The following is an 18,378-nucleotide window of genomic DNA, read 5'->3' as shown; positions in this document are numbered from 1 at the left end:
GGTATCTGCACACTCATGTTCATAGCAACGTTATTCACAGTAGCCAAGATAGCGAAACAACTTAAGTGTAAATCAATGGATGAACGGATAAAGAAGATATGTCGTGTATATACAATGCGATATTATTCAGCCGTGAGAGAGAGGGAAATCCTGACATTTGTGACAACATGAATGGAATTTGAGGACATTATGTTAAGTGAGATAAGTCAGACAGAGAAAGACAAATACTATATGATATCTCTTATATGCAGAATATAAAAAAGCCAAACTCATAAAACCAGAGAGTAGAATGGTGTTTACCAGGGTCTGGACTGGGGGGTAGGGGATTGAGGAGATATTGTTTAAGGGTACAAATTTGCAACTAGTAGATAAATAAGTTCTAGAGATAGAATGCATAGCATAGTGATTATAGTCAACAGTACTGCATTATAAACTTCAAAATTGCTAAGAGAGTAGATATTAATTGTTTTCACCCCAAAAAGAAATGATAGTTATGTGAAGTGATAGAGGTGTTAGCTTACTCTGTGGTGGTAATCATATTGCAATATATAAAATATATCAAACTAGCACATTGTATACCTTAAACTTACACAATGTTATATGTCAGTTACATCTTAATTTAAAAATGAACAAAACAAAGAAAGCAGATAGGGAAGTTTTATTATCCTCATTTAACAAATAAGGCAACTGAAAGATAGAGCTTGATGTGTCCATGGTCTTAGCTAGTGAGTCACACTGCTAGGGCTGTGAGTTCCCAGAAGGCAGGGACCTCCCTAATTATCTTTTTAGCCAGCATTTTCTAAAACAGTGTCTAGCACAGAGGGAACACTTAGAAAATGTTGCTGAATGAATGACCAGAATCACATATGGAACTTCTGACATCCAACACCAGACTCTCGAGTCTGGACTATACCATGCTTTCATTCATTAAATACTAATTTTTTGGGCACCTACCTACAAGATAAGAAACATTGGTTAATTTCTCATGCAGTAGTTACTGAGCCCAACAAGGCACATACCCTTGTGCTGGGTGTTTCTGTTGCTGGGGTTTCTAACGCTACTTTAAGCGTGGGACCTTGCTAATGAAGCAGCTGTCAGTCCATCAAGTAGACTGCACAAAGAGGCACTTAACCCTCTCAGCTAAAGATGACTTGAAAATTGATTCTGCAAAGAGCTTTAAAAGCAAATGAAGGAAATGTGAGAGGAGTGGCTTCTGAGAAGATTCTTCTCAAAAAAAGGACAGAAAATGAAAAGGCTTTTTCCTCTCATTCTCCACTGGATTGCAGGCTGAGGATAGTGCTACAGTTGAAGAGTTCTGGCTCTTATCTTGGTGCCAGTGGCAAACACCAAAAAAAAAATCAGAGGTTGAAGCTAAGAAAGTAGTATTTTAAAATAAGTTATTAATAAAACACTTAAGAGGAAAATAGCAACTACTACCAGATTATGGGTTTTTACCTCAAGAACCACCAATAATGGTTTAGAGAGCAGTGGAGGGTGAAAAAATGTTAATACCCATACTTTAAAGGGGTGTGTATCTATTTCATTTGGCATTTCCTGTTCTAAATGCAGGGTTGCTCTTTTTTAAATGAAAATGCCTGTTTTTATCTAAATCAGAAAATTGTCTTCTTAGAAATGTATAAATTCCTTCATAGCAGTTGCTTGTTGCCACTCATTTACAGAATTATGGGTTATTTTAAAACTTTATATCATTTTGGAATATATAGTTAAATCTCATTTATTCAAAACTTAAAGCAAAACTCTTACATAACTGGCATACTTTATTCCACTTAAAGAAATAAATGTGAAGGTTATAGCAGACATCTTTTCAAAGTGCAGTCTTGGATATGTTTTAGAGGAAGAACATATTCAGTTCAATTTCATATATTCTGAACATTTACATTATTATTTGATGATAAACTACTAATAATTGTCTACATCAGAGTTTCTCAAAATGTAGTATTTGAATCACCTACATTATTTAAAATGTGGTTTTGGGGCTCTAAGGATCTCCTTTTAAAACAAGTACTTTTAGCAACTCTTTTTGCACATTAAAGTTTGAGAACCACTGGTCTACATTGAGAGACCCTGGATGGTTTTCTCAATGATCAGAGAACAATAAAATTATGCTTAGAATACTCTTCTTCCTGAGGCAAAAGATGGATTAATACAACTCTAAAAGTGAAAGTAAAATAGCTTTTCTTTTTAACTAGTTTAATCATTAAATTAATAGTCTACTCACGAAACATTCCTGTTAATTGAGATTTACCATATATGGAAATGTAAGAGACTGACTAACTGAAAAAATGAATGCAGTAAACCAGCTGAAAACAGTGATAAGGAAAGCTTCTTTGAGAGTACTCCAAACAGCAACAAGAGGAGCAGCCAACTTTGGTAACATTTGATGTTCTCTTTTTGAATCCTTGTAAAGTTTCCCCATTTCTAAGATGGAGTGAAGAAATACATGTCAAAACACTACAACATTGTTCCAGCATTTTGTTAACTTTATTATCAAAGCACAGTGCCCTTTGCTCCTTCCTTGCATGGCACTAAGTGCTGTTGGATGTCTTATTCCTTAAGTCTTGACATGCGGTGCCCAAGGCATCTTATAGCCTATGAAGATGAAGGTATCAACACAATAGATCTCATAGTTCTGTGTCTATTCCCTAAGCATTTTGTATTTGACAAAAACTGTCTCCCTTCTCTACAGGGCAGAGATGTAACATTGACATTGATGAGTGTGCCTCCAATCCCTGTCGCAAGGGTGCAACATGTATCAACGATGTGAACGGTTTCCGCTGTATATGCCCTGAGGGGCCCCATCATCCCAGCTGCTACTCACAGGTGAACGAGTGCCTGAGCAATCCCTGTGTCCACGGAAACTGTACTGGGGGCCTCAGTGGGTGAGTAGCTGTCATGTATTAATAGTTTCTTATTGACTTGTGTGAAGCCAATTGAGTTTTAGTATTGGCCATACCCTGTAGAAGTCAGTCAGGACTTGAGCTGAGACTTCACTGAAGATTTCGGTAGTCTGCGTCCTAGTCTTCTAAATCGCCACTTCTTCTCTACCTTCTGTGACTGAGTAGGTGGAAAATAAGGAGGAATGTCTCTTTCCTCATGTGGGTAGTCAGTACATGGGAGGAATCCAGGGTAATTTTATGAGTCTTTGGCAATTGCACTTTTAGTACTTATTGCAAGATTGAGTTCTGAGGGATGTTCTATTTGATTTTCCCCCCGGCTTAAAAAAAGCCCAACTCTGTTCTATCATGGTACCAGTGGGTGCCACTGAAGTAGATCTGGTCTCAGCTAACTTTAGACATGGCCCTGATGAAATGTTCGCAGTTTGCAAGCCCCTGAGGGTTGTGTAATGTGTTGGTAAGTAATTTTCTAGAATCACAGAGTGTGATGTTAGGTTCTGTGAGATAGTCATGTACTCTTGCTGTGCTTGCCAGAGGACAGGACTCTGGGCATTACCATTTGCCATGCTTACAACAGGTGAAAGAACGAAGAGTGTATTAAGAGGTAAATAGGAAATCAAGTTATTTCCAAGATGAATTAACTCAGTATTCCTGTTTCAGAGTATAGCAGCCTTCAAAGAATCCCAACCCACCCACTTTTTTTAAAGGGATCTCCAGACTAGGAGGCTATTATCTCCTGATACCACATTCTAAGTGCTAATGATGTTCAGATTGTGAACAATGTGCATATATTTCAAATACCTTCATTTTTGTTCCTTTTCCTGCTCAGTACCCTCAGTGCTTTCTGGGGGCAGGGATTCAGGTCAGAACAAAGCATGTCTCAGAAGTCAGACATCCCAGGAGCTCTTCAGAGTGGCTTAGTGTCTCTGATAACTACACTACTTCCTGGGTGTCTGTTTTACACCAGAAACAAGTGATCCTAAGGCTTGCGTTACTCTTAGTTTATATAGAAGAAAAGAAACTGCAGATTTATCTGTGTTAACGTGTCTTTCAGATTGTCCTGATTTGTTGTACCAACCACTGTTTACGTATGAAAACTTACTATACTTACTTAGTTTCTCTAGCATCTTTGTGGGCCACGAAGGTGTGTTTACTGAATACTCCAGATGGGCCCACATGATTCACATGGTGACCCAAGTATAGGTCCATAGAGGATCAGAAATGAGATTAGCTTACCCAAGAGTTCCTTGGTCCTTCATTTTTTCAGAATGGTGTATTTCAACTATGACTCAATTGTACATTCATCCCCCAACAGTAAATAATTCTGTCTTCTTTCAGATACAAGTGCCTCTGTGATACAGGCTGGGTTGGCATCAACTGTGAAGTGGACAGAAATGAATGTCTTTCTAATCCATGCCAGAATGGAGGAACTTGTGACAATCTGGTGAATGGATACAGGTGCACTTGCAAGAAGGGCTTTAAAGGTGAAAGCAAAAGTGCATATTTTTATCTCCCTTCTCTCTCTGCCTTTCTGTTGGTGCATATGGCTTGCCTCACTTCTTCCTTTCCCTTTTTACCTTCTCATTCATATCGCAAACATAATTTAAGTACTTAATACTTATAGGGCAGTTGGGGAATAAAAACATAAAGAGATTTATACATGGATTCTATTTTCAGACTAGCAGAGAGGTGAGTTATTGAAACAGTACCATTTAAGGTGAGCAACTAGAACTCCACTTATACAACTTTGGACAGGTGTTCTAATTATAAGCTCCAATGTAGGCTTGAGTCTATGATAATTTGAAAGAGATATTGGTAGTGGAATGAAAATTTTGTTTTACTGTTAATTGTAGCAATAATATCATGGAAGAATCCATGTATTTAAAACCTTTCCAACAAATTCTCTTACACATTAAGATTTTTGTTTGTTTTTTTGTTTTTGCGGTACGCGGGCCTCCCACTGCCGCGGCCCCTCCCGTTGCGGAGCACAGGCCCCGGACGCGCAGGCCCAGCGGCCACGGCTCACGGGCCCAGCCGCTCCGCGGCACGCGGGACCCTCCCGGACCGGGGCACGAGCCCGCACTCCCCGCATCGGCAGGCGGACTCCCAACCACTGCACCACCAGGGAAGCCCTAAGATATTCTTAGATGATACATAGTCACCTATGGCCTTCTGGAAAAATGCGTAATAGTGGGTATTGTGTAAAATCACGTTTTGAGTTGTCTCTGTTGTATTTCTCCCGTTGCTTTTTTCTTAGATACTCAAGAGAGAGAAACCTGTGGGTAAATCATTCACATTTGTGCTTCGCTATCCGTATAGTCACTGATTTCACCACTCAAAAATTGTGCCAGGCTACTGTAATACCTCAGTATGTTTCAGTGTCACTTTATTTGATTACGTGAAAATTTTCTGAGACCATATTTTAGTCAGTAATTTTCTGACATTCAGATATATTACATCTGCAAAGAAACTTATAGATTTAAAAACACTTTTATTTCTTTGTCTCATTGAGACTTGCTGATCAACAAAATAAAAATCAAAATGTAAAGTCCAAAGTTGTACGGCTATTGAGTAGCAGAGTACAGTTTGAACCCAGACCTCTATACTCCTAGACCATCATTTTCTTTTGTACAGTGCTGTAGTTCCTCAGTTTTAAGGCTCTGTGTCAGGCCCTACTGAAGGTACAAAGGCGTGTGGCATTTGGTACAGCCCTGTCCCCATGAATGCTTCCTTACTTTTCTCTTTTTCATAGTGGGAGTAGATTTCGTGTCTTGGATCAGGGGAAACAGCTTTGTAACTTCAGGAAGCCCTACCACATCGATGGTAGAGACTGTGCATTTGAAAGAGTGGGCATAAATCAGAGGCTTTGATTAAGTATTCAAATATTTTATCCTTGATAACTTACAGGCTGTTTTTAAGCCCTGACCAGCTACTCTGTATAGAAAGAGTTTCTATTTAGATGTAGCAGTAGGTCTTCACCCTAATGAACTTCATGGTCCATAATGGAGAAATTACTTATGTTTGGAGGTGCATTAGTCTTTCAAGCTATTAGAATATACTGTTCTTCCATTCATTTTTTGGTGGATTAAGCACTTTTTACTGACTGACTATGTCAGGGACTTGATGCTGAAATGAATGAACAGGTGTTCCAGTGGCCTGAAGAAGTTAATGCAATTTCTGAGGTGTTTAACGTTTACCACTGAGACGATTGCTTAGTAAATAAGATGATGAGGAGGCTAACGAAGTTTCACTGTCTTTGGTTTTTCCCCTTTTCTGTCTACAGGCTATAACTGTCTGGTGAATATTGATGAATGTGCTTCGAATCCATGTCTGAACCAAGGAACCTGCTTTGATGATATAAGTGGTTATACCTGCCACTGTGTGCTGCCATACACAGGTGAGTCCTGCAAGTGCAAGAACCGGAAGGGTTGCTTGGTCTTGCCTTGTCATTCCAACCCTCTGAGTCTTAGAGATGTGGTCTGTGGGGCAGTGATGCTGCTCTGAGGAATCACTCCCTCTTCACCCTTCCTGCCCTCACTGACTGGGTCTTCAGCTCTGAGAAAACACTGTGGCCTCTCTAGATGCAAGTGGTGGGGAAACTCATTTGCTGCCTTTATTTTTTAGGGTTTGAAAAATTTTTTAAATTATATATGGCTGGAATTGACACATAGCTGATGGTTTAGTCATTATTTGAATGGACCCAGAGTCTCTATGGCCTGTGCTCTTAGTCTGAGTTTTGCTAATACAACAACTACCACTTATTGTTCAGTTACTATGTGCCGGACACTTTACATGCTTGGGATTATTTGATCTAGTGCTCACAATAATTCTACAAAGTATTTAGAAGTTCCTATCACCATTTTATACATGTGGAAGCTGAGGCAAAGAGAGGTTACTTGCTGAAGGTCACATAGATAAGTGGTAGATCTAGGATTTGTCCCTAAGTCTCTCTGAATCCAAAGCTTATCCTCTTGTCATTCTTCTCATGTTCAGTGCCACTGCATCTTATTCAGAGAGGTACTACCCCTTGGATGGCGATCACACACACAGAAGACATGGGTGTGACTTCATTGCATATCAGGTGTTCTTTGTTTCAGGTGGTATTATAGGAGTGTGCTTGGACGTTTCTTTGTAGTCTCCTGCCTCATTACTGCCATCTTGTGATTGGTTGTATTTGTGTGGCTCGTTTACCTCTTCGTCAGCCATTTTCTTCATCTGTGGGGAACAAAACAGAAACATGGACAATGACTTTGCATGTTTCTCTAGTGCATAGCATGCAGGCAGGAGCATGGCTGAGTTCTTACTCCCCTGGAGTCTTAGGCTGTTGATTATCGCTGTTGCTAGTGACTCTAGGCTGTTTGGAGTGGCAGAGTGGCCAGAAGCATGCCTCTGTTACCTGAAAGACTTGATACTACATTGTTATCTTTGCCACCTCTTTAGAAGAAACATTCATGCAGGGAAAGTGCATTTAGCCAGCCTGACTGATAAAATCAGTTATCGGAGATCCCTAGCTATCCCCAGACAGACAGTCTAAATAATGCCATTTCACAGTGATAGTGCTGATCACATTTGTTGGTACTGAGCAGATGGTCTCACCTACAACCATAAAGACTGAGAATTGATGGCTGTAGGGAGATGTAAGCAGGTGTCACTGCTCAGGCACATTATAGACTTACCTGAATATGACTAAGGTGCACAGGTCATCTTGAAAATATTTGTCTTCTTGCTTTTCAGATACTATAAGAATATTTGACGACATGCTGGCTGTTGGTTTTTCTGTGTATTAGGATCTTATTAAAAGAATTTACTACTTGTGAATTTTGAGAAATTATATTAGACTGGAAACCTATGTAGATTAAAATTTCAGTGCTGAGTGTCATTAAGTGTTCAAAGTGTCACTGAATTTGGCCAGCATGAAGGGAACTAGGCAACGTTGCCTTTCCTTGTGAGCCATTATTCTGACCAGACACATTAAAAGCTTGTTAGGGATATTGATGAAAATTTGTGGTAATATTTTTCTCTTTCTGAATGCAAAATTTTAGGATAAAATTTTAAATTGAGTTAGTTGTAATTTGACTTTATTTTGTTGAAGTATAATTGATTTACAACATTATATTCATTTCAGGTGTACACTATAGTGATTCAGTATATTTAAAGATACTCCATTTAAAGTTACTGCAAAATAATGGCTATATTCCTTGTGCTGTACATTATATCTATGTAGCTTATCTATTTTATACGTAGTAGTATGTATCTCTTAATCCCCTACCCCTATCTTGCCCTACTCCCCTTCCCTCTCCCCACTAGTAACCATTACTTTGTTATCTATATCTGTGAGTCTGTTTCGATTTTGTTATATTCATTTGTTTGTCTTGTTTTCTAGATTCCACATATAAGTGATAACATACAGTATTTGTCTTTCTCTGTCTGACTCATTTCACTAAGCATAATATCCTCTAAGTCCATCCATGTTGTTGCAAATGGCAGAATTTAATTCTTCTTTATGGCTGAGTAATATTCCTCTGTGTGTGTGTGTGTGTGTGTGTGTGTGTGTGTGTGTATCACATATCACATCTTCTTTATCCATTCATCTATTGATGGATACCTAGGTTGCTTCCATATCTTGGCTATTATAAATAAGGCTGCTTTGAACATTGAGGTGCATGTATCTTTTTGAATTAGTATATTTATTTTCTTCAGATATATACCCAGGAGTGCAATTGCTGGATCATATGGTAGTTCTGTTTTTAGTTTTTTGAGGAACCTCCATACAGTTTTCAATAGTGGCTGTACCAATTTACCTTACCACCAACAGTGTACAAGGGTTTCCTTTTCTGCACATCATCCCCAACATTTTTTATTTGTAGACTTTTTGATGATAGTCATTCTGACAGGTGTGTGTTGTAACTTGACTTTAAAAACAACTTTATCTCCCTTTAAAAAAAAAGTTTATTGGAGTATAGTTGATTTACAATGTTGTGTTAGTTTCAGGTGTACAGCAAAGTAAATCAGTTATACATATACATATATCCACTCTTTTTTAGATTCTTTTCCCATATAGGCCATTACAGAGTATTGAGTAGAGTTCCCTGTGCTATACGGTAAGTCATTATTAGTTATCTATTTTGTATATATTAGTGTGTATATGTCAATCCCAATCTTCCAATTTATCCCCCCGACTTACACCCTGGTAACCATAAGTTTGTTTTCTACATCTGTGGCTCTATTTCTGTTTTGTAAATAAGTTCATTTGGCCCCCTTTTTTAGATTCCACAGATAAGTGATATCATATGATATTTGTCTTTGCCTGACTTACCTCACTCAGTATGACAATCTCTAGGTCCATCCATGTTGCTGCAAATGGCATTATTTCATTCTTTTTATGGCTGAGTAGTATTCCATTGTATGTATGTACCACATCTTCTTCATCCACTCCTCTGTTGATGGACATTTAGGTTGCTTCCATGTCCTGGCTATCGTAAATAGTGCTGCAGTGAACATTAGGGTGCATGTATCTTTTCGAATTGTGGTTTTCTCCAGATATATGCCCAGGAGTGGGATTTCTGGGTCGTATGGTAATTCTATTTTTAGTTTTTTAAGGAATCTACATACTGTTCTCCATAGCAGTTGTATCAATTTACATTCCCACCAACAGTGTAGGAGGGTTCCATTTTCTCCACAACCCCTCTAGCATTTATTGTTTGTCGAGTTTTTGATGATGGCCCTTCTGACGGGTGTGAGGTGATATCTCATTGTAGTTTTGACTTGCATTTCTCTAATAATTAGTGATGTTGTGCATCTTTTCATGTGCTTTTTAGCCATCTGCATGTCTTCTTTGGAGAAATGTCTATTTAGATCTTCAGCCCATTTTTTTTATTGGATTGTTTTTTGGTTTTCTTTTAATTGAGCTCCATGAGCTATTTGTATATTTTGGAGATTAATCCCTTGTCAGTTGCTTAATTTGCAAATATTCTCTCCCATTCTGAGGGTTGTCTTTTTATCTTGTTTATGGTTTCTTTTGCTGTGCAAAAGCTTTTAAGTTTCATTAGGTCCCATTTGTTTATTTTTGTTTTTATTTCCATTACTCTAGGAGGTTGATTGAAAAAGATCTTGTTGTGATTTATGTCAAAGAGCATTTTGCCCATGTTTTCCTCTAAGAGTTTTATAGTATCCAGCCTTACACTTAGGTCTTTAACCCATTTAGAGTTTATTTTTGTGTATGGTATTAGAGAGTGTTCTGATTTCACTCGTTTACATGTAGCTGTCCAGTTTTCCCAGTACCACTTATTGCAGAGACTGTCTTTTTCTCCGTTGTATATTCTTGCCTCCTTTGTCATAGATTAGGTGACCATAGGTGCATGGGTTTGTCTCTAGGCTTTCTATACTGTTCCATTGATCTATATTTCTGTTTTTGTGCCAGTACCATACTGTCTTGATTACTGTAGCTTTGTAGTATAGTCTGAAGTCAGGGAGCCTGATTCCTCCAGCTCTGTTTTTCTTTTTCAAGATTTCTTTGGCTTTTTGGGGTCTTTTCTGTTTCCATACAAATTGTAAACTTTTTTGTTCTAATTCTGTGAAAAATGCCATTGGTAATTTGATAGTATTTCATTGAATCTGTAGATTGCTTTGGGTAGTATAGTCATTTTCACAATATTGATTCTTCCAATCCAAGAACATGGTATCATCTCTCCATCTGTTTGTGTCATCTTTGATTTCTTTCATCAGTATATTATAGTTTTCTGAGTACAGGTCTTTTGCCCCCTTAGGTAGGTTTATTCCTAGGTACTTTATTCTTTTTGATGTGATGGTAAATGAGATTGTTTCCCCGATTTCTCTTTCTGATCTTTCGTTGTTAGTATATAGAAATGCAAGAGATTTCTGTGTATTAATTTTGTGTCCTGCAACTTTACCAAATTCATTGATGAGCTCTAGTAGTTTTTCAGTAGCATTTTTAGGGTTTTCTATGTATAGTATCATGTCATCTGCAAACAACGGCAGTTTTACTTCTTTTCTAATTTGGATTCCTTTAATTTCTTTTTCTTCTCTGATTGCCATGGCTAGGACTTCCAAAACCATGTTGAATAATAGTGGCGAGAGTTGACCTCGTTGTCTTGTTCCTGATCTTAGAGGAAATGCTTTCAGTTTTTCACCATTGAAAATGATGTTTTCTGTGGGTTTGTCATATATAGCTTTTATTATGTTGAGGCGGGTTCCCTGTGTGCCCACTTTCTGGAGAGTTTTTATCATACATGGGTGTTGAATTTAGTCAGAAGCATTTTATGTACCTATTGAGATGATCATATGGTTTTTATTCTTCAATTTGTTGATGTGGTGTATCACATTGATTGATTTGCGGATCCTGAAAAATCCTTGCATCCCTGGAATATATCCCACTTGATCATGGTGTATGAGCCTTTTAATGTGTTGTTGAATTTGGTTTGCTAGTATTTTGTTGAGGACTTTTACATCTATGTTCATCAGTGATATTGGCCTGTAATTTTCTTTTTTTGTGATATCTTTGCCTGGTTTTGGTATCAGGAGGATGGTGGCCTCGTAGAATGAGCTTGGGAGTGTTCCCCCCTCTGCAGTTTTTTGGAAGAGTTTCAGAAGATCAGGTGTTAACTCTTCTCTAAATGTTTGATAGAATTTGCCCGTGAAGCCATCTGGTCCTGGACTTTCGTTTGTTGGAAGAATTTTAATCCCAGTTTCAATTTCAGTACTTGTGATTGGTCTGTTCATATTCTCTATTTCCTCCTGGTTCAGTCTTGGGAGATTGTACCTTTCTAAGAATTTGTCCATTTCTTCCAGGTTGTCCATTTTATTGGCATACAGCTGCTTGTAGTAGTCTCTTATGATCCTTTGTATTTCTGTGGTGTTCACTGTGACTTCTTTTTCATTTCAATTTTATTGATTTGAGTCCTCTCCCTCTTTTTCTTGAGGAGTCTGGCTAAAGGTTTATCAATTTTGTTTATCTTCTCAAAGAATGAGCTTTTAGTTTCAATGATCTTTGCTATTGTTTTCTTTGTCTCTATTTCATTTATTTCTGCTCTGGTCTGTATGATTTCTTTCCTTCTACTGACTTTGGTTGTTTGTTCTTCTTTCTCTAGTTGCTTTAGGTGTAAGGTTAGATTGTTTATTTGAGATTTTTCTTGTTTCTTGAGGTAGGATTGTATTGCTATAAAATTCCCTCTTAGAGCTGCTTTTGCTGCATCGCATAGGTTTTTAGATGATCGTGTTTTCATGGTCATTTGTCTCTAGGTATTTTTTAATTTTCTCTTTGATTTCTTCAGTGATCTCTTGGTTATTTAGTAACATATTGTTTAGCCTCCACGTGTTTGTGTTTTTTACAGGTTTTTTTCCTGTAATTGATTTCTAATCGTAGTGTTGTGGTCAAAAAAGATGCTTGATATGATTTCAGTTTTCTTAAATTTACTGAGGCTTGATTTGTGACCCAAGATGTGATCTATCCTGGAGAATGTTCCACGTGCACTTGAGAAGAAAGTGTATTCTGCTGCTTTTGGATGGAATGTGCTATAAGTATCAATTAAGTCTATCTAAGTCTAATGTGTCATTTAAGGCTTGTGTTTTCTTATTAATTTTCTGTCTGGATGATCTGTCCTTTGATGTAAGTGAGGTGTTAAAGTCCCCCACTATTATTGTGTTAACTGTCAATTTCCCCTTTTATGATTGTTAGCATTTGCCTTATATATTGAGGTGCTCCTATGTTGGGTGCATATATATTTACAATTGTTGTATCTTTTTCTTGCACTGATCCCTTGATCATTATGTAGTGTCCTTCCTTGTCTCTTGTAACAGTCTTTATTTTAAAGTCTATTTTGTCTGATATGAGTATTGCTACTCCAGCTTTCTTTTGATTTCCATTTGCATGGAATATCTTTCTCCATCCCCTCACTTTCAGTCTGTATGTGTACCTAGGTCTGAAGTGGGTCTCTTTTAGGCAGCATATATATGGATCTTATTTTTGTATCCATTTGGCCAGTCTGTGTCTTTTGGTTGAAACATTTAATCCATTTATATTTAAGGTAAGTATTGATACTTATGTGCCTATTGGCATTTTCTTAATTGTTTTTGTAGATCCTTTTTTCTTCCTTTCCTCTTTTGTTCTTTTCTCTTGTGTTTCCTGCCTAGAGAAGTTCCTTTAGCATTTGTTGTAAAGCTGGTTTGGTGGTGCTGAATTCTCTTAGCTTTTGCTTCTCTGTAAAGCTTTTACTTCTCTGTAAAGCTTTTGATTTCTCCATCAAATCTGAATGAGAGCTTTGCTGGGTAGAGTATTCTTGGTTGTAGGTTTTTCCCTTTCATCACTTAAAATATATCTTGCCACTCCCTTCTGGCCTGCAGAGTTTCTGCTGAAAAATCAGCTGATAACCTTATGGGGGATTCCCTTGCATGATATTTATTGCTTTTCCCTTGTTGCTTTTAATATTTTTTCTTTGTATTTAATTTTTGTTAGTTTGATTAATGTGTGTCTGGGCATGTTCCTCCTTGGTTTTATCCTGTATGGGACTCTCTGTACTTCCTGGACTTGGGTGACTATTTCCTTTCCCATGTTAGGGAAGTTTTTGACTATAATCTCTTCAAATATTTTCTCAGGCCCTTTCTCTTTTTCTTCTGGGACTCCTATAAATCGAATGTTGGTGCATTTGATGTTATCCCAGAGGTCTCTGAGACTGTCTGCATTTCTTTTCATTCTTTTTTCTTTATTCTGTTCCACCACAGAGATTTCTACCATTTTGTCTTCCAGGTCACTTATCTGTTCTTCTGCCTCAGTTATTCTGCCATTGATTCCTTCTAGTGTATTTTTAATTTCAGTTACTGTATTGTTCATCTCTGTTTGTTTTTTAGTTCTTCTAGATCTTTGTTAAACATTTCCTATATCTTCTCGATCCTTGCCTCCATTCTTTTTCTGAGATCTTGGATCATCTTTACTATTATTACTCTGAATTCTTTCTCAGGTAGATTGCCTATCTTCTCTTCATTTAGTTGTTCTTATAGGTTTTTATCTCTCTCCTTCGTCTGCAATATATTTCTTTTACTTCTCATTTTGTCACACTTACTGTGTTTGTGTTCTCCTTTCCCAAGGCTGCAGGATTGTAGTTCCTCTTGCTTTTTGTGTCTGCCCCCTGGTGGGTGAGGTTGGTCCAGAGGCTTGTACCATTATCCCCTTGATAGGGAGTTTGATTGGTGTTGTGGTGACCAGAGCTGGTCCTGGATATTGAGCAGGGCCTCCTTTTTGCTCTGTGGTTGTCACTGTCCTGTCAGGGGCAGGGTCTGATCCCTAGTTGTTGGAGTAGAGGCCCCCAGATCTGTTTCTTAACTGTGTTTCTGATCTGCAGTGCAAGGTAGGTGGGATTGGAGTGCTCCCACTGGGAGAGGAGTCATTGAGTATTCCTCCTTTGGAGCTGTTCACCTGTGAATGTGCTCTTTTGTGTCCCCTTTTGCCTGTTGTGCAGGCTCACAAAGTACACTGTTGTTGGCATTGCTCTTGGTCCCACTTTAACTGTGGGTATGCTGGCAGTTGGCCCTGGTGACTCTCAGGCATTGTTTTCACCAGGCCACTGGCACAGATCCACTGAAGTCAGGTCCCAGGACTGCAGTAATAATGAACCTGGACCCACTGTGGGAGCTGTGGCGGCAGCTCAGATTCTGACCTGGCCCAACCTCTGTGTATGTGCCCACAAAGCCTACAGCTGCTAAAGCCAGACCCATCCGATCTGCAAGAGCACTTGTTATCCTTTTGGATGTCTTGCAGGCGCTGAATTTAGGAAGCCATCAGAGGAGGTGTAACTCTGGGTTCTGTAGCTGTGAGGAGAGGTTTAAGCTCTTCTTCCTTAGTCACACAGCCCCTGGGGCTCAGCTGTGGTTTCAGCCCCACCTCTGTGTGTGTTCCTCTCACCGGAGTCTGCTCCAGAGGTGGCCGGAGCAAACGAGCTCATCAGGCTGGAAAGAGCCCAGGTGGCAACGGGCGCCAGCGTGCTGTCCAGGCTGGGGTGGGGGGGATGGGGGCAGAGGAAGCGATGGAACGGGTGCGCAAACTGCCTCCAGCCGGAGTGCTCCCTCGTGCCCGTGGAGGCAGGGGCCGCCTCACGAGGAGAGAGGCTGCACAATGGCGACCCCGCCCTTTGCACATGGTGCTTCACTTCTGTGGCGGTCTGGGCTTCTTCCACAAGCATTCCTCGTTGCAGAGCTCCTCACTCCTGTCCCTTCAGGCTGTCTCCTCACAGCCAACAGCAGTCCCCTCCCCAGGTCTGCTCTCCAAACCCCACGTTCTGGCACCCAGCCCCCGTGTGCACCTGCAGGCACCCGTCTCAGGCTGGGGCGCACAGGGCTGTGGCATGGACCATCTGCATAGGTCTCACTGTGTCCTGCCTGCCACAGACCAGTTGCCGGGCTCTCCTCTGAGTCTCCAAGTCTCCCCTTCTGTCCCACCTGATCTCCCTGCCGGTGAGGAAGCTTCCCCAGATATGGTAACCTCTCCTCACCTTCATCTCCCTGCCAGGGGTACAGGTCCCATCCTGCTTCCTCTCCTCTTCCTTTTCCCTTCTTCTTTCTTTCATGCTACTTGGTTACGTGGGGATCTTTCTTGTCCTTTTAGGTGTCCAAGGTCCTCTGCTAGTGTTCAGCAGGTGCTCTGGGAGAATTGTTCCACTTGTAGATGTATTCCCAGTGCATCTGTGGGGAGAGGTGAACTCCACGTCCTCCTACTCTTCTGCCATCTTGGAAAAAGCCTATCTCCCCTTTAATAAAAGCATTCTTTTAATTTTTTTCTGGAGTCTTATATTCAGTATACTAAGATAGGAAATGTTGACGGGCAACTATCAATGTCATGTTATTGATGTTGATATAAGGAGAGATGTTACTAGGCATTCAGTATTACTTCACTGTTTTCCACCTCTGATGGCCTTCTCATCAACCCCATTGCCTTCTGGAACAGGCCAGCAGAGGTTTTGAGGAGTAGGAGGCTGTATTACTTCTTCCCTGCTCATGTGAAGGTAGATCTGTGTGGCTAAGCTTCTGAGTAGCTGAATCTTAGCTATGAAGATGCAGAAACTATCACCCCTGATTGATGCCAGATTCCAAATCCATGTAACCACTCGTGATAATAATATGAAGATGACAGCAGCCCAACAGTTATTGAGTATTTACTCTAGGTACTGGGCCCTATGCTAATAAGGACTTTGTAAGCATTTTTTCATTTAATCCACAAAAAGCCTCTATGAGTTATATACCATCCTCATTCCCATCTTATTTATGTGGAAGCTCAGAGAAGATAACTTGCCTGAGATCACACTGTTAGTAATCACATCAGAGCCAAGACACAAAAGTCCATAGGTCTCTCAGATTCCAAAGCTCTTATCCATTATGTTAGACCTGAATTCAGAGATCATCCTTTAGTATAGAATTTGGTGGGGTGGGGGGGAGTTTCAGTTTCCTTGGAATTTTTCTCTATAATAAACTCTGTCGTTTGATTTACAGGCAAGAACTGTCAGACTGTATTAGCTCCCTGTTCCCCAAACCCTTGTGAGAATGCTGGTGTTTGCAAAGAGGCACCAAATTTTGAGAGTTACACCTGCCTGTGTGCTCCTGGCTGGCAAGGTAACAACATGGGAATGGGGAAACCAAGAGCCTTAAACAAAGTGGTCAGGTTATCTGATGACACGGAGGACCTGGTCTTTTGAGGCTTGCCCTTTTTTGTTAAGAATGGAGGCCTTGTATAGAAGCTGCTAACTGGAATGTTTTAGAAAGCCTTTCCATTTTGCATGTCTCTGGGTCTAGAGGACTCCAACCAGAGTCTGAAACCATGATGTTCTATGGGGGATTGTAGCATCAACTGCTAGGGGCACAGAAGTCTTAAGGGACTTCCCAAAGCAGGAGACCAACCAGAATATCCTTGGAGTAGCCCCACCTACCCCAGCTGAAGCTCAGGCCCCACATAAATTTCTGTGGGAATCAACTTCCAAAGACTGGACCGTTCATTGCCCCTATGTTTCCAGGTCAGCGGTGTACAGTTGACATTGATGAGTGTGTCTCCAAGCCCTGCATGAACCACGGTCTCTGCCATAACACCCAGGGCAGCTACATGTGCGAGTGTCCTCCAGGCTTCAGTGGTATGGACTGTGAGGAGGACATCGATGACTGTCTTGCCAGTGAGTATGCCAGCCTGCTCCTAAGCCCCCAAGGGAGAGGGGAACATAGGGAGTAGAGCAGAACTCAGCGCTGAGGCTGGCCATCCAATAGCTTACCATGTGTCTGTAATCTTTGTACTTTAAAAATCTTCATTTTGAAGCTAGTGGCTTTAGGAGTTAAGGCAGGGTAGTCACTTCTAAGTATTGCCTTACTGATTTTTGTACATTGACAAAGTGGGAACAATGGTATGAAAGCTTTTTTAAAAAAGCACATCTCTTGAAGTATAATTAACATACAATACACTGCCAGTATTTAAATGTACCAGTCAATAAGTTTTGACGTATGACAACTGAAACCAATACTCAAGATATTGAACATGTCCACCCCCCTGAAAGTAGTCTCATCTCTTTTGTAACTTAACTCTCCTTTCCACTTTCCTGTCCCAGGCAACCAGGGATCTATCTCTGTCACTATAGATTGTGCGAATTTTTTACAGTTTTATATAAATAGAATCATATAATGAAAACTCTTTTTTGAAAAGAGGGAATATGAGTTTTAAAGGTTTTAATGAGTAATTCTGTTCTGTAATCTTGCTAAACTCACTTATCATTAACTCCAGATTAGTATAGCTTCTGGTTTAGTTTAGATTCCTAGGATTTTTTATAGAGATAATAAACTAGGTTATTTCTAAATAAATAAAACTGTTATACCTTTTATTTCTTTTCTGTATTCTTTTATTTCTAAATCTGTATGCATTTTATTTATTTTTCTTGCATTATTGCACTGACTTCAGTAAATGCAGAATAGAAGTGGTGAGAGAAGCCAGTCTTGCCTTGTTCTTGATTCTAAGGGAAAAGCATTAAATTGAGGAATTTACCTCAGTTTACCTCAATTTGGTGAGAATTTTGCAATTTACCTTCAGTTTGCTGAGAATTTTCCTCCTTTTAATAATGAATGAGGGTTACTTTTCTTTCAAATGATTTTTCAGTATCTCTTGAGGTGGTAATACTGTTTTTCAAGGTCTTTTAATGTAAGTGGATTACGTTAATTGATTTTCAAATGTTGAACTAACCTTAAATTTCTGGGATGAATTCTACTTGGTCATGATGTGTTATCTCTCTCATATATTGTTGGATATTATTTACTCAAATTTTGCTAAGGATTTTTGTATCTGTGTTCATGGGACATATTGTTCTCTAATTTTCTTATACTATATTTGTATAGTTTTGTTTGTTTGTTTGTTTGTTTTTGCGGTACGCGGGCCTCTCACTGTTGTGGCCTCTCCCATTGCGGAGCACAGGCTCCGGACGCGCAGGCT

General features: G+C 39.5%; 1 protein-coding gene across 1 annotated transcript in view; it reads left to right on the top strand.

The window, feature by feature from the left end:
* Positions 1-18,378, top strand: part of NOTCH2 (notch receptor 2) — a gene marked incomplete at both ends in the record, with an annotated part of 177,456 nt that overhangs the window by 132,918 nt on the left and 26,160 nt on the right. Inside the window, 5 exon segments of the mRNA XM_079696531.1 lie at positions 2,708-2,900; positions 4,254-4,399; positions 6,199-6,312; positions 16,410-16,529; positions 16,928-17,080. Coding sequence (XP_079552657.1) covers positions 2,708-2,900; positions 4,254-4,399; positions 6,199-6,312; positions 16,410-16,529; positions 16,928-17,080 — 726 coding nt within the window.

This window comes from Hyperoodon ampullatus (genome assembly GCF_949752795.1).
Source record: "Hyperoodon ampullatus genome assembly, chromosome: 2".
NCBI lineage: Eukaryota > Metazoa > Chordata > Mammalia > Artiodactyla > Ziphiidae > Hyperoodon > Hyperoodon ampullatus.
Note: the sequence above shows the minus strand (reverse complement) of the source record. Positions and strands in the feature narration are given on the sequence as shown.